The sequence below is a fragment of the Carcharodon carcharias genome, chromosome 5 (assembly GCF_017639515.1).
Source record: "Carcharodon carcharias isolate sCarCar2 chromosome 5, sCarCar2.pri, whole genome shotgun sequence".
In the NCBI taxonomy this organism is placed as follows: domain Eukaryota; kingdom Metazoa; phylum Chordata; class Chondrichthyes; order Lamniformes; family Lamnidae; genus Carcharodon; species Carcharodon carcharias.
The window spans coordinates 105,820,840-105,841,637 of NC_054471.1; the positions used below are offsets into that span (position 1 = coordinate 105,820,840).

At 44.5% G+C, this 20,798-nt stretch overlaps 1 protein-coding gene across 1 annotated transcript in view; it reads right to left on the reverse strand.

The window, feature by feature from the left end:
* The window catches only part of hmgcll1 (3-hydroxymethyl-3-methylglutaryl-CoA lyase-like 1), a 151,185-nt gene that overhangs the window by 105,124 nt on the left and 25,263 nt on the right, over nucleotides 1-20,798 (reverse strand). Inside the window, exon 5 of the mRNA XM_041187369.1 lies at nucleotides 13,898-14,046. Coding sequence (XP_041043303.1) covers nucleotides 13,898-14,046 — 149 coding nt within the window. The remainder of the gene's footprint in view (nucleotides 1-13,897; nucleotides 14,047-20,798) is intronic.

Sequence of the window (20,798 nt, forward strand, 5' to 3'; positions counted from 1 at the left end):
TGGGGACATCAACAGTGTTTGGTTCAGGGGGGAGGGCTGGAAATTCCACCACAACAATGGGGTCCAGGGCCACTGGGGGAGGCTGGAGAATAACCAGAAGAAGGTCTACCTGCACTGCATGAGGTTCCCGGGAGACTGGAGGGACCCATGGTCTAGGGGAGCCCCAGCAAGATCCAGAAGATGCAGAGGTTAGACCCATCCAATGCAGGCGACTTGCATAACCAAGGGTCTGCCGAAAAAGACCTTCCAATCTGGAGATGAGCAAAGGAAAATGCCACACACGTCTGTCAAGAGATGTGATGGCTCATATCTATCACATTCTATGGGAGAATCTAACGTCCCATGGACTGGGAGGACATCCCCTGCCAGGGCCCCTGAGGGTCACCGCTGCACTCAATTGCTTTGCCTGTGGATTGTACCAGACATCTCACAATCCTCAGCACATAAATGTATCAAAGAGGTGACAGATGCCCTCCACAGTAAGGCTCATCATTATGTGAAGTTCACACTCGATGAAGCTAGCCAGTTTGCTAGATTTCTGAGGTTTGCTGCTATCTCAGGCTTCCCTGGCGTTCAAGGTGCAATTGATTGCACACATGTCTCTTTGAGAGCTCCATGGTAACAGCCCCTGATGTTCATTAACAGGAAAGGGTTCCAGTCCCTCAATGTTCAGCTGATGTGAGACCATCAGAAGTTCATAACGCACATTTGTGCCAGGAACCCTGGGAGTTCCCATGACTCGTACATCCTGAGTCACTCCCAGGTGCCTCAATTATTCAAAGATCCTCAGCGATTACAGGGTTGGCTGTTGGAGATAAGGGGTACCCACTCAAACGATAGCTCATCATACCAGTCTGTCATTCTCAGAGTGCCTCTGAGGAAAGATTCAATGCGGCGCATAGCTCAGCAGACCATTGGCATCCTGAAGATGCGCTTCCGATGTTTGGACAGCTCAGGTGGGGTTCTGCAGTACTCTCCACATTGGTCTCCTGCACAACCTGGTGCTTCAAAGGGGGAAATCCCTTGTCAGAGGGAGACCACAGACCACAGAGCTCCTCAGATGATGAAGATCAGGAAGGGAAAGAACCTGAAGAGGGAGATCACAGAATCACAGAATCACAGTGCAGAAGAGGCCCTTCGGCCCATCGAGTCTGCACCGACACATGAGAAACACCTGACCTACCTACCTTTCACGTGAGGATGCCATCGAAGAAGTACGACATGGAAGATGTGCCCGCGCCACACTGATAGCCACAAGATTCCAGGTAGAGTAAGGTGCAGGCAACAGGACACTGTCACATTCCTTCTGTCCCTTGGTGCCAGGCTAGTGAAAGGCCTTTGTAACCAGTAACATCAAGAGCAAGTTCAGCATTTGGACTTGCACCTTCAATCTTCATCATTTACCAGGCCCTAACCTTTGGAAAGGTCAGCGGCAAACCCTGTATCCAGGCACTCTGGGAAGTGAAAGTTGGCACAACAGCACAAACACTACATCAAAGGACTTGATGCAGGTGTTGCCACTTTAATGTGGAAGTTTTAGCAGACACAGAGAACCTCACATGGTTGGAGAGACCACCATGGCTGCAGGTCATGTGCTTTGGCATCACCAATGAAGCCAGCTTTCTCTGTTTGAAAAGCAATTACAGTTAACCCTCCAAGGCTATTCAGCATGCCTAACTCCATGTTGTCTTGTAAGGAGTAGAGGTTACTAACGCATTCTGCAAACACTTCAGTAAAGAGTCTGACACATCTCCCTGACATAACACAAGAGTCGAGTAACTATTATGACTCAGCTACACATCACATGAATGTGAGGCTCGCAAAGGGAGGCAATCATTAAATGGGAGCATGACTCAGCCTCGCAATAAGAGGGCACATGGATGTATATTCTTTCAAATGACAAGAACATTCTCATGAACAGCAAATGTATTTACAAATGTGCATGATATATGAATGAGTGAATACATGTGACCCAGAAGTGATATCAAAGTTTCTTAATTTTTATAATCCTATGGCAACGTCTTGGCATATCCCCAACATCTGCAGCAGAGGCGGAGGCAGCCTACAGACTGCTACATCCTGTTGTCTTTGATGGCTTTGGCGGGCATCCTCTAGAGGGCCAAGACTTGAAGGGTCCTGGCCTGCTTTGGGTGTCCTGCTATGGGGCAGGTGCACCATCCGCGGCCTTTACAGCTGGAGGTGATGGGGTCAAAGGCAGAGGGGACTGGGATTGGCTGGATATTCTCAGAGTCACCTGGGTGGATGGCTCCTGGATCTCCAGGTGCTGGTCCTCCTCCCTATGTGTGCCCGAGGGCTCCTGCTTGATTCTCTGAGGAGGCGCTCCTGGAGAAAGGTCAAGGTGCCCCACCCACCTCTCACCTAGACCCTGATGAATGCCACCAATGCCTATATCGATGGAGTGCAGGTCCTAGTGCAAATCTGGCAGGATCTGCTGAACCAGTAAGGCCGCCACCCTTTCTATGGAGGCCTCGAGCCGTGCTCACATGGCATCAGACAGAATGCAGACAGACTCCTCCATCCTTCACTTTAGTCTATTGACTTTCTCTCACATCTCTGCCTGATTTTCTGCTGCCTGTTGTTGCATCTCCAGGAATGGCATGGCCTTTTCCAGAGGTTCATCATCTGACTCAGACTCAGCTTGTGCCTATTCTTCAGCAGTCCTCTGAGTGCCAGAAACCCAGGCTGTTGCTGCCTCATACTGCTGTGGAAACCTGTCAGTGAGGTGTTCCCCAGAATAACACAAGCCTAATCTAGATCGATGAGCCACCGGAGTGTGTGTCTCTGCCCTGGTGGAGGGTGCAGTGAATGCAGTGATGGTTCTTCATTTGATGCATCCTCAGACTCCTCCTCTGAGGTTGTCTAGGGGCTGGGGCCCCTGGGAAATCTGCCTGGGCCTGCTGGTGCCTGTAAGAGAGAGAAGTTAGATTTAGTTCATAAGCAGGCAGAATACAATATTGCATGTCACTCACTGTGAATGTAAGGATGTGATCAACTCATGGAGGGCTCATCTGTACTGGTTTACTGGGAGAGGCCAACCTCGCCTTCCCCACAGGAATGCTCTTTGTCTTCACCTGCCAGCTTGGCGGCATCCTCCTCAAACTGGGACAGCTCCTGGTTGTCCACCGTCCCTCCTCCCGTCTGGAATATCAGCCTCCTTTTGTGGGTGAGCTTGGCCTGCTTGAAAATAAATGGAATGGAATATGATGGGAAGGATGGAGGAGAGGTTGGGAAGCAAGCATGCATGCCTGCTGCGTGCATTGAGCCCTTCCCAGTAAGGGCTGAGGATGGAGTGTGTGCAGCACAATAGATGAGATGCTGGCAATGTTAAAGTGTTCATGAGACAATCAGTGCTGATATCTCCCCTGCTAATATTGTGTGAGATCCCTGAGCAGTGTGACCCTTTGAGTGTATGATGCCATTATGAGAGGGAGATTGGAGTGAGCTGAAGGGTGACTTACCCCCGGCGGAGTTGATGAGAGCATTCATCCTCTTCCTGAATGGATGGTGTTTCTCGGGCAGATGGCCAAAGAGCTGACCTCCCTTTGAACCGCCTCCCAGGCTGGCGAGGTGACGCTGGTGGTCCTCCTGGAGCCATCCCTTGGATAGAGGATGTTCCAGTGTTGGCAGAGTCCACAGATGAGGTAATCGAGGGAGTCATTGCTAAAGCTGGGAGCAATATTTTTTCTTTGGTGGAGCCATTTCAAGAAGGTTCCTGTGCATAGCTGGCCTGCTGAGAGTAATGTGTGTGTTCGCCTGGCATTTAAATATGATGCCTGGACCTTGGACCCCATTAGGCAAATCACTACCCGCTCCATCATGTGATTCTGAGAGCTACTTGCCGATGCATAATTAATGAGTTTTCGAGTGTGAAATCGGACGCAATGTCCAGCCATGAGGCCCCGTAGGAAATGCGCCGTGTAACTCACCCAACGCACTTAGTCTCTGGAACGGAAAATTCCGCCTCATATTTATGAATTCTAGTTTTGCACTTCTCTCAAAAAGTCTTTCCTCAGGTCACTGAGAAAAAACACCAGCCTGTATGTAAATTAAAACTTGATCCTCACGGTCGATGATAAAAACAATATCCTGTGGTCAGAATCAGTTTCGAAAAACTTCAAATGTACCATTAGACAATGCATGCTTAGGTAGAAATTATGAAAGGAAACTCTAACTGATTTATTTCTCTTCCTAACCTAAGGAGTCAGTGGCCAATTGTGTCTCTCCTACTGTTGCCTTAGCTGAGGTCAGCTGGCACAGTACAGAACATTTCGAGTCTGGACGCCTCTGATTGCCTTTTTAGATAATAGAAGAATGATTACTACTACATTGAACTTTATTGTGAGAAAATATGTTTCTCTTTTGTAAGCAATGTTTCTACTCAATTATACTTCGTGGGTGGAATGATGATGAAACTTGCTGATGTAACACTATACCACATGGAATAGTAGAGTACAGGGTTTATTGCCTGCAATTTCCCACATAGATGTGCAATTTCTGTGCAGCCTGGAAGTGCATTAAAGAGGAGCATTGTTTCTTCTTTTGTTTTGTCCTTAGCTCATGACTGGGACACAGTATTGTTGGCTTTATAGAAGTCATGCACAATGAAGTGGCCAATCAGTTATTCTGCAAATCATTTCTGAATACATTTCTTATGAGAAAAAAAATCAAAGATGAAAATTATATTACAATTCCATTACAATCACAGATTCTGGTAACTCCTTACTGCAAATGACTACAGCCCCCCCACCCCCCCACCCGCCCCGCCGACTCCCAATAACTTCTTTAAATATTGAAATTGCTGTAATAATCATTATCGTTGAGCTATTAGATAATTCTCCACTTTATTTTCTAAAATTGCAGACAGCCTTCCATGCTACCGAAAGTGTAAAGATACTTTCGAGTTAATCTGCCTGCTTTCCAGTGAAATATCCTAATGTACATTTGACTTCCTAAAATCGCTTCGATTTGTTAATGGGAGAGAGAATGTGAAATAAAAACCAAGACCATGCAGTGGATGGGTTAACCATTGGCATGCTGGAGTGCATACATCGTTTCTACAGCACAAGAAAGTGAGTATTAAATTATGCGTTTCTACATATCAATTAATAATCAATCCTATTTACTTTGCATCTATTTCGCACCAAGAATAGACTGCCATCTTGCAGAGTCTCAGGAATATTAGGGTAAATTCTGGAAAAACATCTGTGATCATTTTATTTATTATGAAAAGTCATTCCAGTCATTAACATTTTTGTAAGTTTATTCTGAAAATTGTTCTTTAACATTTTGTTTGAATGTGGGAAATTCTCAAGTCTTCTTATCAGTGCTGGCGGATGCCAATAATGTTATTCATTACAATTATTATGCAGGCATTACTAAATAGTGCTCCAAAAAGCATTGTGGAAGGAACACCACAAAATAACTACAAACACATTAGTTGTTGTAACCTATCAGACCTCGCCCTCTAACCATTGACTTCTTAGTATATTTGAAATTGTTGGGGTTCTTTTTTATTTTTAGCTGGACAATCATTCACCATAAATGCTTATGTCTGCAATGTGCACCATTTTAATTAACAATGCATTCTTCCATCTATTGTCATATTAGGTTACATTATTTTGCATCTGAAAATGTTTTAAAGGTATCTAAGAAAAATTAAGGATGGGAGGACACAATTGGCCCCACTGATACTCATCCTCTAGTATTATAGTCACCAGCAGCTTTTGGAATTTGATTGTGTCTCCAAAATCATCAGCCTTGAATAAAGAAATTACTTCTAATAGTTGTTTCAAATTAATAAAATATATAACTTACCAAATATATTTCTATTCTGCTTTCTGGTCTTATTTGAAAGTAGTTTTTGGGTTAGAATAATAGAATGTTACTGTGCAGAAGCAGGCCATTTAGCCCATCAGGTTTGATCCTTGACCTCACTGTCTCAATCTCTGGTGATAGACTGTCCACCAATATCCATTACAAACCCACCGACTCCCACAGCTATCTCGACTACAGCTCCTCACACCCCGCTTCCTGTAAGGACTCCATCCCATTCTCTCAGTTCCTTCGCCTCCGTCGCATCTGTTCCGATGATGCTACCTTCAAAAACAGTTCCTCTGACATGTCCTGCTTCTTCCTTAACTGAGGTTTTCCACCCACGGTCGTTGACAGGGCCCTCAACTGTGTCCGGCCCATCTCCCGCGCATCCGCCCTCACGCCTTCTCCTCCCTCCCAAAAACATGATAGGGTTCCCCTTGTCCTCACTTATCACCCCACCAGCCTCCGCATTCAAAGGATCATCCTCCGCCATTTCCGCCAACTCCAGCATGATGCCACCACCAAACACATCTTCCCTTCACCCCCCCCCCCATCGGCATTCCGTAGGGATCGCTCCCTCCGGGACACCCTGGTCCACTCCTCCATCACCCCCTACTCCTCAACCCCCTCCTATGGCACCACCCCATGCCCATGCAAAAGATGCAACACCTGTCCCTTCACTTCCTCTCTCCTCACCGTCCAAGGACCCAAACACTCCTTTCAAGTGAAGCAGCATTTCACTTGCATTTCCCCCAACTTAGTCTACTGCATTCGTTGCTCCCAATGTGGTCTCCTCTACACTGGAGAGACCAAACGTAAACTGGGCGACCGCTTTGCAGAACACCTGCGGTCTGTCCGCAAGAATGACCCAAACCTCCCTGTCGCTTGCCATTTTAACACTCCACCCTGCTCTCTTGCCCACATGTCTGTCCTTGGCTTGCTGCATTGTTCCAGTGAAGCCCAACGCAAACTGGAGGAACCACACCTCATCTTCCGACTAGGCACTTTACAGCCTTCCGGCCTGAATATTGAATTCAACAACTTTAGGTCGTGAGCTCCCTCCCCCATCCCCACCCCCTTTCTGTTTCCCCCTTCCCCTTTTTTTCCAATAAATTATAAAGATTTTCCTTTTCCCACCTATTTCCATTATTTTTAAAAAAATTTTTTTTTTTTTAAATTTTTTTAAAAATCTTTTATGCTCTCCCCACCCCCACTAGAGCTATACCTTGAGTGCCCTACCATCCATTCTTAATTAGCACATTCGTTTAGATAATATCACCAACTTTAACTTTAACACCTATGTGTTCTTTTGTACTATTGTTGTTGACATCTTTTGATGATCTGCTTCTATCACTGCTTGATTGTCCCTACAACCACACCCCCACTCCACTTCTCTCTCTCTCCGCACCCCCCCCGCCCTCCCCCACCACACACACCTTAAACCAACCTATATTTCAACTCTTTCTTGGACTCGAACTCAAGTTCTGTCGAAGGGTCATGAGGACTCGAAACGTCAACTCTTTTCTTCTCCGCCGATGCTGCCAGACCTGCTGAGTTTTTCCAGGTAATTCTGTTTTTGTTTAGGTTTGATCCAGTGTTATTCTTCAGTTGAACTCTCAAATCTAATCTCACAGTCCTGCTCACTCCCTATAATGTTAAAGTAATTTTGGAAAATTGCAATCGGAGCCTTTGCTTTTTCTTTCCTAGCTTCCTTCTGAATGTTCAGATGTAAACCATCAGGCACCAACTCATATGTCTCCCTTAAGTTTGGGTAGCTTCTTTAGAATTAAGTCTGATTTAAATGCTAACCTTCACCTATTGTTTTAATTACCCTCTGGAGATGCTAAGATCTCAATATGCACCTTCATTTTTACTGAGACATGAAGCAAGATTATTTAGTCAGGATCTCTTGGCATTTCTGCACTCTCCACTGCAAGCTTGTCTTCCTTCTTTGATCTTGGGAAATGGGGAGCAATGCTTGCAAAACCCACATTGATTATCCAGCTTTTGCTGCTTTAAGATGGTGGTAGTGGACCACCTGCTTCCACTGCTACAGTCCTTGTGATGATGTTACTCACACAATAATGCTAGGTAGGATATTCCAAGATTATTTTTATTCATTCACGGGATGTGGGCTTCGCTAGCTGGGCCAGCATTTTGTGAAGATGGTGGTGAGCTGCCTTCTTGAATCACTGCAGTCCATGTGGTGTAGGTACACTCACACTGCTGTTAGGGAGGGAGTTCCAGGATTTTGACCCAGCGACAGTGAAGGAACGGTGATATATTTCCAAGTCAGGGCGGTGAGTTATTTGGAGGGGAACTTCCAGGTGGTGGTGTTCCCATCTATCTGCTGCCCTTGTCCTTCTAGATGGTACAGGTCAAGGGTTTGGAAGGTGCTGTTGAAGGAGTCTTGGTGAATTCCTGCAATGTATCTTGCAGATAGGACTCCCCGCTGCGTCGGTGCGGAGGGAGTGAATGTTTGTGGATGTGGTGCCAATCAAGCGGGTTGCTTTGTCCTGGACAGTGCCAAGCTCCTTGAGTGTTGAGGGAGCTGCACTTATCCAGGTAAGTGAGGAGTATTCCATCACACTCCTGACTTGTGCCTTGGGGATGGTGGACAGGCTATGGGGAGTCAGGAGGTGAGTTACTCGTCCAAGATTGCTAGCCTCTGACCTGCGCTTATAGCCACAGTATTTATATGGCCAGTCCAGTTCAGTTTCTGGTCAATGGTAAACCCAGGATGGTCATAGTGGGGGATTCAGAGATGGTAATGCCATTGAACATCAAGGGGAGATGGTTGGATTTTCTCTTGGAGATGGTCATTGCCTGACACTTGTGTGGCGTAAATATTACTTGCCACTTGTCAGCCCAAGCCTGGATATTGTCCGGGTCTTGCTGCATTTGGACATGGACTGCTTCTGTATCTGAGGAGTTGTGAATGGTGCTGAACATTATGCAATCATCAGCAAACATCCCCACTTCTGACCTTAAGATGGAAGGAAGGTCATTTATAAAGCAGCTGAAGATGGTTGGGCCGAGGACACTACATGATGAACTCCTGCAGTGATGTCCTGGAGCTGAGATGACTGACCTCCAACAACCACAACCATATTCCTTTGTGCTAGGTATGACTCCAACCAGTGGAGAGTTTTCCCCCTGATTCCCATTCACTCCAGTTTTGCTAGGGCTCCTTGATTCTACATTCAGTCAAATGCGGCCTTGATGTCAAGGGCAGTCACTCTCATCTTACCTCGGGAGTTCAGCTGTTTTATCCATATTTGCACCAAGGCTGTAATGAGGTCAGGAGCTGAGTGGCCCTGGCAGAACCCAAACTGAGCATTAGTGAGCAGGTTATTGCTAAGCAAGTGCCGCTTGATACCACTGTTGATTACCCCTTCCATCACTTTACTGGTGATTGAGAGTAGACTGATGGGGCAGTAATTGGTTGGGTAGCATTTGTCCTGCTTTTTGTGTACAGGACATACCTGGGCAATTTTCCACATAGCCAGGTAGATGCCAGTGTTATAGCTGGACTGAATCAGCAAGGCCAAGGGGACCATAGGTCTTCAGTACTATTGCTGGAATATTGTCAGCGCTCATAGCCTTTGCAGTATCCAGTGCCTTCAGCTGTTTCTTGATATCACGTGGAGCGAATCAAATTGGCTGAAAACTGGCATCTGTGAAGCTGGGAACCTAGGGAGGATCCAAGATGGATCATCCACTCGGCATTTCTGGCTGAAGATTGTAACAAATGCTTCAGCCTTATCTTTTGAACTGATGAGCTGGGCTCCTCCATCATTGAGGATGGGGAATTGTGGATCCTCCTCCTCCAGTGAGTTGTTTAATTGTCTACATCCATTCACAACTGGATGTGGCAGGACTGCAGAGGTAAGATCTGATCTGTTGGTTTTGGCACCACTTAGCCCTGTCTATCACTTGCTGCTTATGCTGCTTGGCATACAAGTAGTCCTGTGTTATAGCTTCACCAGGTTGACACCTCATTTCTAGGTATGCCTAGTGCTGCTCCTGACATGCCCTCCTGCACTCTCTATTGAACCAAGATTGATCCCTTGGCTTAATGGTAATGGCAGAGTGGGGGATATGCCGGGCCATGAGGTTACAGATTGTGTTAGAGTACAGTTCTGCTGCTGCTGATGGCCCACAGCACCTCATGGTTGCCCAGTTTTGAGTTCCTAAATCTGTTCGAAATCTATCCCATTTAGCTTGGTGGTAGTGCCACACAACATGATGGAGGGTATCCTCATTGTGAAGGCAGGACTTCGTTTCCACAACAACTGTATAGTGATCACTCCTACCGATACTTTCATGGACAGATGCATCTGCGGCAGGCAGGTTGGTGAGGATGAGGTCAAGTGTGTTTTTCCCTCTTGTTGCTTCCTTCACCTCCTGCCGCAGACCCAGTCTAGCAGCTATGTCATTTAGGGCTTGGTCAGCTCGGTCAGTAGTGGTGCTACTGAGTCACTCTTGGTGATGGGCATTGAAGTCCCCAATCCGGAGTATATTCTGCACCCTTGCCACCCCCAGTGCTTCCGCCAAGTGATTCATCAGCTGAAGGGGGGCGATACATGGTAATCAGCAGGAGGTTTCCTTGCCCGTGTTTGACCTGATGCCATGAGACCTCATGGGGTCCGGAGTTGATGTTGAGGACTCCCTGGGCAACTCCCTCCTGACTGTATACCTCTGTGCCGCCACCTCTGCTGGGTCTGTCCTGTCGGTGGGACAGGACGTACTGAGTGATGGTGATGGTGGTGTCTGGGACATTATCTATAAGATATGATTCTGTGAGGATGTTGCTTGACTAGTCTGTGAGACAGTTCTCCCAATTTTAGCACAAGCCGCCAGGTGTTAGTATGGAGGACTTTGCAGGGTCAACAGGGCTGTGATTGCCGTTGTCGTTTCCGGTGCCTAGGTCAATGCCGGGTGGTTCATCCAGTTTTATTCCTTTTTCAGTGACTTTGCAGCGCTTGTTGCAACTGAATGGTTTGCTAGGCCATTTCAGAGGGCATTTAAGAGTCAGCCACATTGCTGTGGGTTTGGAGTCACGTGTAGGCCAGACCAGGTAAGGATGACAGATTTCTTTCCCTAAAGGACATTAAAGAACCAGATGGGTTTTTACAACAATCGACAATGGTTTCATGGTCATCATTAGACTTTTAATTCCAGATTTTTACTGAATTAAAATTTCACCATCTGCCATGGCGGGATTCAAACCCTGGATTACTAGTCCAGGGACAATACCACTACATCATCACCTCCCCAATCCAACATCTACCATACTTTAATTATCCTCTTATTACTAATACTTGAATAGAATACCACCCCTCTGCTCTTTGCTTTTATTCTAATTTACTCTCACATGCAGTGGGTTAAATTTAGTGGAGTCCACCAGAGCGAGGTATGATGGCAGAGGCTGGGGGTAGAGTCAGTCAGGAGTACCCATGTATGATTCCCGGCGTCAAGAAAACTGTTCCCAGTTAAATTGTGGACAAGAAGGGTCCAACACAGGAATCCTGCCCGCTGGTAGTGAGATACCAATTAGGCTCATAAATAAGCCACTTAAATGCAACTACCCCAGAGGCCATGAAATCTAATGCTAGCTCAGGTGTTTAACAGAATGGTTCTCCCGCGGCTCACCCAGCAAACCCAGTCAGGAGGCACGACACTGTCAGTTAAGTGCCTGAGTGAGACAGGGCAGAATTTTGTTCCAGCAACATGGCACACCTCCTCCCCGCACCATCACCACCCACCTCACACTGGTTGGAGGACTAGTGGGAACTCCGTGTCACTTCTGTCAGGGTGGCTTTGTCTTTCATTTCCCCATTTTAGTATCTTTCCTACATTCTTTCTATTTGCTGTGCCTTTCATTTTAAGGGATTCCATTTGGTAGTTTCCAATTTGACCCAAACTATTAGTCCAAGGGTATCACAACCTGTCATTTAAGTATTTTCCATTGCTGTTCTACCGTTCTATATGCCAACTTCACCCTGTCATTTAACCTAGGCCAGGTTCCTTGTCATCTTACTATTCATTGGCCAGGGTTTTCCATCCATCAGGCAGGCTCGGCGGGAACGGGAGGGGGTGGTCGTGAAGCCAACTGCCGCCCACGATCGGCTCTACATGCACGCAAAAGAGCACTTCAATCTCCCTGAGGCTTCAGGGGGATTGCAGCGCTTTTTAAAAAAATAAATAAAGACATTAAAAATTTAATGAAACATCTCCCCTCTTGTGACTGTGTCACATAAGATGTGACGTGCTTTTATTTTCCAAATAACGTTTTCATTTAATTTGTAAAAGCTTTAGGAAGTCTCATCCCGCTCCTGGATGAGATTTCCTAAAAACCGTAAAGGCCATTTGGCCTTGTCACTTGCCCACCAAATGTAAGGTTGGATGGGCAGCGTAAAATTCAGATTCATCACCTGGTTAATGGTCTTAACAGGCCTTTCAATTATTGGCAGATGCACAGCCGATTCTGGCGTGCGCCCACTGAACGAAACATTGCGTGACTTCGCAATGACATTGGGACGCATGCCCAACATCATCATGCATCATTTAATGTTCCGGCATGTTGGGCACGCGCCCGCATGCCAAATGGAAAATTCTGCCCAATGTTTTTTCCATACAAACGCTCTTTCTTTGGCTTTTTTCTTCTTTTCCTTTCTACCCTTATTGTGTTCACTGCTGCCTTTAAGTTCTCTTATATTTAATTGCCCACTTGCTCCATTTTATTATCAAGTAGCTACTCATTCCTTGTTAGAGTAGCAGCAAACTGACTTAGAAAACACTCCGGAATGCATTTTAAATGCATTTCATCCTTGCCACTTCTATCTCTACACCAGCCCATCCCTCCCCATTCCAATCTATTTTGGAAAATTAAGATCTCTTACAATTAATATACTCTTCTCTAATTTATCAACAAATTCAATCTTCAATTTCCTTTCCACTGTTTGACAGTCTGTAACATACTTTGACTGAATGTTTGCACTTTTTTAGGTCAGCCCAAAGGTTTTGGATGAAAATTTGCTATTTAGGTCCTTGTGGATTAGTGTTATGATATTGCATCTCATTAATATTGCTACACTTGCTTCCTTTCTTCTCCCTCTGGGAAATTTTATAACCTGGAAAATTTCATTGCCAATCCTGACCCAACTGCATCCACTTTTTAGTTAGTACTATTATGTTGTAATCTTCTATTTTCAGCAATTATTTCCTTTTTTTCAATTTTCTTTTGTTTTGCACACTGAGTTGGGTGTTGCAAGCTAATGAAGGTGCAGCTAGGGTGCAACTTCAGGATTTAAAACTGGACCGTCCTTCAAGGTAAATCAAGAGGATATGAAATGGTTCCAGCTAAGAGAGTTAAAAAGAGCAGCAAACTTTAGAGTGGCGTTCACAAAATGAGGAAAGCAGGGATCTCATTAAAGATGAGGCAGGCACAAAATCAGCTATTGCAGCAGCCAGGGCTATGTGAAGCTGTCCAACTGCCTAGGACTCCTTCCAATCCTTGAAGAAGTTTAATGGCTTCACAAAGTCAGCAAAGGCAAGTGTTATGGCTGCAAGCTGCCACTAATGTATATATGTTTACCTTTTATACAGTAGGCCAACATTAACCCTAAAAGTATTGTCACAAACTTAAATGTATCACTTGAATCACTAAATGAACTATAGTGACTCTTTCACATGCTTGCTATATATAAATACTTTAACATCCATTGAAATTACATGCATGCCCTTCAAAACCTCACTTTCTTTACAGGAAGTAAGAGAAATGATGAGAGTTCACATGTGTTTGTGAACTCAAATATTCTCCTTAGAGCACAGAATGTTAAGAGAAGACTTAAAAGAAGTGTTCATAGCGATGAATGGCTTTGATAGATCAAGTAAGGAGAAACTGTTTCTAGGGACAGGAAGGTCCGAGGACATGGATTTACGATTTAAGGTGATTAGCAAAACAACCAGAGATGACATAGGGAAGCATTTTTTAAACAGCAAGTTACAATGGTAAGTATATAAGTAAAGAAAGACAAAGAAATTATATCACACATACCCTCGAACTGGAATGTTGCCATCTTTTGCTGATCTGATAACCTCCTCAAACCGCAGCATACTTTCTTCAATGGAACAATTAGTGTTCACCTTACTGAACGTTTCCGAGGTTGCTCCAAAAATGGCTACTTCTTTCGCACCTGCTTCAATCTGAAGTAACAATAAACAAACTATATGGAATTACATAGAATATGAGAACATAAGAAACAGAAACTGGAGCATGTCATATGGCTTATCGAGCCTGCTCTGCCATTCAGTAAGATCATAGCTACATCCACTCCACCAAGGTTCCTTAGATAGCACCTTCCAAACCAACAACCTCTACCATCTAGAAGGACAAGGGCAGCAGATAGATGGGAACACCACCACCTGGAAGTTCCCCTCCAAGTCACTCACCATCCTGACTTGGAAATGTATCGCCACCGTTCCTTCGCTGTCACTGGGTCAAAATCCTGGACCTCCCTCCCTAACAGCAGTGTGAGTGTACCTACACCACATGGACTGTAGTGGTTCAAGAAGGCAGCTCACCACCAACTTCTCAAGGGCAATTAGGGATGGGCAAAAAATGCTGGCCTAGCCAGTGAAGTCCGCATCCCCTGAATGAATTTTAAAAAACCTCACCATTTGTTATGACAGGCACAGTTGGTAAAGCGGAGTTATTTTAAAAATCCCAGAGGGAAACTTTAAACAACTGTCATAACCAATAATTTTAAGTTTTATGTTTGAGATGCGACTCTAAACTCAGGAATCAGACAACTAGTTCTTGAGTTTTACATTAAACTAACTGAAATATTTTATTAATTTACAGAGGTTAATATATATGTACACATGGCTACAAATTACTACTATCATCACTTTTAACGAACTCCCAAACTAATCTCCATTAGGCAACAGCAACCCATAGACTTAACCAAACAACAGGCAAAGCATTTTCACCTTACAAATTCAAAATAAGGTTCTTTTCACTGTGGAGCCAGTTGGAGGCTTGCAGCTGCCTTTTGATCTTACATTGTCTCTGCCCGCACACCGGAAAACTACTGAAGTTATACCTACCAGCTCCACTGAATGTTAATTCTCATTGTATCCACAGCCTTTTTGAACTTCACCTTTTAACAATGAAACCCCTTTCATAGTACCAATTTTGTTAGTAATATAAACATATAGCTTGGTAGCTGCAAGAAAGGCATCAATTTTCACCCCACTTCTTGAATGCTCTATTCAAAAAATGCAAATGCACGCTATCTCTTTTACATATCAAAACTAGCAGATATCAAGGCACCCAAACTAGCTGGCTTTAATCCAGTTAAGACACACCCGCAGAGTAAACCTCCATTTTAAACGAAAACTATTTTCCAAAATATTATATACATTAAGAGCTTCATGACACCACTCTATCCCTATCTCCTTACTGCCCAAAACTCTATCGATTGAGCATCCACAGCCCTCAGCAGTAAAGAACTGCAAAGATTCACAGGCCTCTAAAGTAAGTATATTCTTCGTTAACCAAGGAGACTAAAACTGTACAGTTGTCACCTCACCAAAGCCCTATACAAGTTCGGCAAGACTTCCTTACTCATACACTGCAACGCTTTTGCAGTAAAGGCTAACATACCATTTGCTATCGTAATTACTCGCTGTACCTGAACTTTCTCACTGTACTTTCTGCGATTCATGTATCCAAGGTTATCAAATTTCCTCTAAATACCAAGATTTACTAATTTATTACCTTTAAAAAATACTTTTCTTTTCCATTCTGCTACAACAACAATGTATATTATTATAGCACTTTGAACATAATGCAATGTCCCCAAGCCCTTCACAGGAGCATTATAAAACAAAATATGAGGAGTACAAGGTCAAATAACCAAGATCTTGGTCAATGAGGTTGGTTTTAAGCAGTGTCTTAAAGAAGAAAAGTGAGATAGGCAGAGAGGTGTAGGGAGTTAATTCCAGAGCTTGAGCCTAGGCAACTGAAGGCACAGTCACCCCGTGGCAGGGCAAATATGATTGGGATTACACAAGAGGCCAGAATAAGAGGAGTTCAGAAATCTCAGTCAATTGTGGGGTTGGAGGAGATCACAGAGATAGGGATGGGTGGGCCTTGGAGGGATTTCAAAACAAGGATGAGAATTTTGAAATCAAGACGTTGCTTGACCAAGAGCCAGTGTATGTCAGTGAGCACAGGAATAGGGGAATGGGACTTGATGCGAGTTAAGACTCAGGCAGCAGAGTTTTGAATGACTTCAAATTTATGGAGGGAAGAATGTGGGAGAGCAGCTAGGAGTGCTTTTGAACAGTCAAGTCTAGAGATAACGAAGGCATGGACGAGGGATAATTGTATAGATAACTCAATTACATCATTAATTTGTCATATCCAATAAAACATTCTTCAGTGTTTAAGAATGCATTCTTCTGTTGACTGGAACACTCAGATTGAAGAAGAGCATTACATTCATTTGCAATTATAAGGCTGTCTTCAAAGCACATTTTCCTGTCATCTGTCAAGATTAAAATGAAGTGCACCTCTTCTTCTTGGAAAGAAACAAAATGTACACATTTTAGTTCTGTTCATTTATTCACTTTTGCAAAATGATTTGGTGAATCATCATCACACCTTTACAGACATTAGAAAACAAATTGTTCAAAGTATTTCTCACCACACAAAAAAATAGTCCCATTCTTTGGAGTAAATTCATCCTTGGGGCTTATGAAGAAAAATCCCTTTCATAGAAGGTTTGGTGGCTGATTAGAATAAATGGCATGCAGTATAGCTACTTTCAAAAAAGAGCTTTAATTTATGAGTCATTGTGGAAAAGTCTAAACTGCGTCATACAGAATATGCTTTATGAAAATGCTAATTGGGCAACAGTTTATTTCATTCAATTAAGAGTAATTCTTAATGTTGAAAACTTTTAAAATGCCACAAAGAAAACTGTTTGCAAAAAAAACTTCAATGAATATTAGACTGAGGGTTCATTGTTCGCAGCTCAAAATGTAAATCCAGGACAACTTTCCTGTTAAGTGGGAAATATAAAACATTTTAGGAACCATGACAGACAGCTTGTCCTAAAAAGTCATTTTGATATTCCCACCTCAAATTTCTACCACTTCAAAGCCTTCAACTCATATTTCGGACTAATTCAAATATTCTTCCTTCATATTTAATGTGTTCTTTCAAGTTATGTGGTACACTCCCAATTTCACACTGTGCCCTCTAGCTTTATGTCCAACACTTGCCTTTAATCATAATACCAGTGGAACTTGCGATTGTACTCGTAATTTCTGGAAGGTTGGGGCTTAGCACAAGCATAACCAGCATTTTCGAAGTAGATTCTGAAGTGGAATCCATTTTCACCAGTATTTTCACCTTATAATGTCAGTGTTGAACATTCTGGTGCTGTCTGCATGGGCTCTTCTTGAAATGCACTGCTCCTTGGGGGAAGGTGGCAAATAATGCTAATGAATGGGACTGATGATGGAGTGCCTAGAACAGATTATTTGAACCCCTACTGCATCAAGAGAAATTAATGGCAAATTGAAAAAGGTGCAGCAGCTGCAGTACTGCAGACGCTCGACTGGTCCGTGGTGGTGAAGTGGGAGCTGAGTTTTAGGACAAAGCTCTCAATTTACGGGTCGATCTATATGCCCATCTCCACCTATGGTCATGAAACGTGGGTAATGACCAAAAGGGTAAGATTACAGGTACAAGTGGCAGAAAAGAGCTTTCTCTGCAGGGTAGTTGGGCGTACTCTCCGAGACAGGGTGAGATGTTTGGCAATCTGGGACAGCCTCGGAGTAGAGTTGCAGCTCCTCTGGATCAAGAGGGGCCAGCTGAGGTGGTTCAGGCACCTGATAAGGATGCTCCCTGGTAGGCTCCTGCAGGAGCTGTACCGAGCATGGGCCACTGGGCACAGACCTCAAGGCTGACCAAGGACACACTGGAGGAATTATACCTCTCAGCTGGCCTGGGAATGCCTGGGAATCCCCCTGGAGGGGCTGAAACTTGTGGCTGAGGAAAGGGAAGTCTGGTCAGCCCTGCTCAGCTTACTGCACCGCAAACCTCACCAGGAGAAGCGGTGTAAAAATAGATGGAATGAGAAAGGTCTGCTGGTTGCCAATATCAGCTGAAACTAGTGGGATTTTTTTTTACCTTGGTACTGGCATCCTAAAGGCCTGTGAGACCGCCAGGATATTGTTGTCTTAACCCACTCTAAGAGGGTTTGAATATCAGTAATAGCATTCCCAATGGGTATTCTTTTGTTTGAACTATTGATGAGAAAATGGAGAGGAGGTTGTGTCCCACAAGATATAATCACCTAACTCCTTTCCCTACCCCAGCACCCCACAATGTAATCACAGGCCATGAAGATCACCATCATGGTCCCTAAGTGAGAAGAGCACAATTTACCAAGGAAACAAAATGGGAGCTATGAAAGCTATACTACAAAGACCTGCAGCCAAGATCATCTGCCTGGACAGTTCAGCTTGAGGCTATGAGGCTATGAAGGTGATGACAACCCTTAATTTTTTTTATCCTACCAGCTCAATTCGAGTTGCCCCAGGATCTGTGTAAGATTAAAGGCATACCTTTGGCATGATAACAAGGCAGCGGTTTGATAAAGTCATTCAATGTTAACATGTCTGGGTGCTCCTAACAGCAGAGTCTGGTAGAAGGTAAGCAGAGAATTGCATGGTCCTACAGCTAACCCCCTCAATGGGAAAAAAGACATCCAGGTTCTGCTCCAAAGTGGGACTTCCTATAGGTGATGCAACCACTTTTCACTCTCCCCATTAACTGGAATCTCAACTCCAGAGAGCTTTTGCCATTACAAATGTTGACCTAAGAGTAATAGTCAAAGAACATCACGCAGGAACTAAAGTTGATGTGGACAGGAAGTATGAGCATATTTCAATGTTTAATACACTATAGACATATAAAGCCTTATATTTATATCTCCAAAATGTTATGAACTATCTTAGCTATGTATCTATTCAATCGTAGAACTATCCAACAAGGGGAAAATCTTCCCCAATATTTCCATTGCCCTGTTACCCAACCTATGACTATTTTCTGTTTTGTGCTTTCAATCTGCAATCTTTTTAAGATTTAATCCTTTGTCACATCCCTGATTCTTGTGGTTTTTAGATCACTTACGGGCAATTCATGTGGAACTATCGAGTAAATCTTCTGACTGCACACTCCAAGTTACCAAGCAAGAGCACACATCAAGCAATTATGCACATACAACCCATAATTTTCCAATCATTAATACAAATAGAGGGTGGAAATTGTGATTTCCCAATGCACATTCCTGGGAGGAGAAGCTTTTGGGAGCATAAAGTTAGAACATGAATTCCTGTATCAAGATCTTCAAATGGTCAAAATAATTTGCCAAACAAGTTTTTCCCTCCTAAAGCCTCAATGGTTACACGTTAGCTTATGCTAATTCTATCCAGGTACTCTTCTAGCTTGCTTGTGAAAATGGATTTCATTTTTTCACCTGTTACTGATGTTAAGCTAATGGACCTGTGGTTATCTGCAACTGTTTTGTGAGCCTTTTAAAATATTATTCCTGTGTTTAGCCTTTCCTAATCCTATTAAACTCCACTAGTACTTAACAATGATCACACAATGACAGCCGGTGCCTCACAACTTTCTCTTGCTATAAAGTGTAGAAAGATCCCAAGTTCATGTATTGAGACAGCTGATCTCAGCCTGCAGGATAACAATGGCGTCAAAGTTAGCGTCAACTTCATGAGGCTAGGGAAGAAACAAAGTAATAGGCTCCTACATTCCACCCTCTGTACATTTGAGGTAATCCAAAACTCTGCTGCCTGTGTCTTAACTCACAGCAAGTCCCATTTTCCTATCACCCCTGTGCTTGCTGACCTATATTGACTCCCAGTCAACATCACACAGAGCTGTTGGAAGCCCTCAGCAGAGTGGCATGTGAGTTGGAGGAGTGTGTCTGCCTGCTCTCTGATAAAGTGGTGCCCATGTGTGCATGTATGGATGTCTCCATGGGGATGATGGCGGACGCCATGGAGACCCTGGTCCAGCAGAACGTGGAGATGTGTGCAGACCTGCACTCCATCGCGGGAGCCATGGGTGAGTTCCTGCAATGACAATGCGAGAGGGAAACAGGGCACCTCCTTTACCTCAAAGAGTCAGGCCAGGGCCCCCAGGCACCCAAAAGGAGGAGGAATGGTAGCTGGACACCCCTGGGTCATCCACTCAGGAATCTCAGAGGCTGTCATCTCCCTCTGAGTCCCACTTGTCTGTGGGCCCCGCAACCTCATCCTCTGTCACCGCACAGGGAGCAGCTGGCCAGTGGTTGATTCTAGGGGAAGACGTTTGTATGTGGCAGGGCCTTTTGGAGCCTCGTGGAAGCACTCTCCCACACATGCAGGATCTTGCCGTATCACACTCACCTCAATGTCCTGAGCATTTTTAATGCTGCCTGCTGGTGTTCACATTCAGTTGTCCATCTGAGCTGATCTGCATCTCTGCCCACCCACTGATCACGCTCCCATTCAGCTCCTGATCTCGTCCACCACAACTCTCATCTCACTTTTGATTTGGACAGCATGGTCTGGATTCGGTTTTTCATGCACTCCCCTGTCTTTTACCCTCCCCCAGTCCCCCATTTCTTTTCCCCCATCACTGTTGACACCTGGCACCATCTTCCACCTCCCCTCCGTGACCTACCAGCCACAACCCTTTTCCTTCGGGGATGTACAGATGAATGTGCACATTCCCTTCCTTCCTGAAAATCCCACTCCCATCCACTTTCACCTTTCCAAACTCCTCCTTCATGCCACTAGGGTCTGTGTCTGCCTCTGAATACCTGTCAATCACCTTACTGTCCTTTTCACGCCACCATCGAATCCTCACCCTGCCA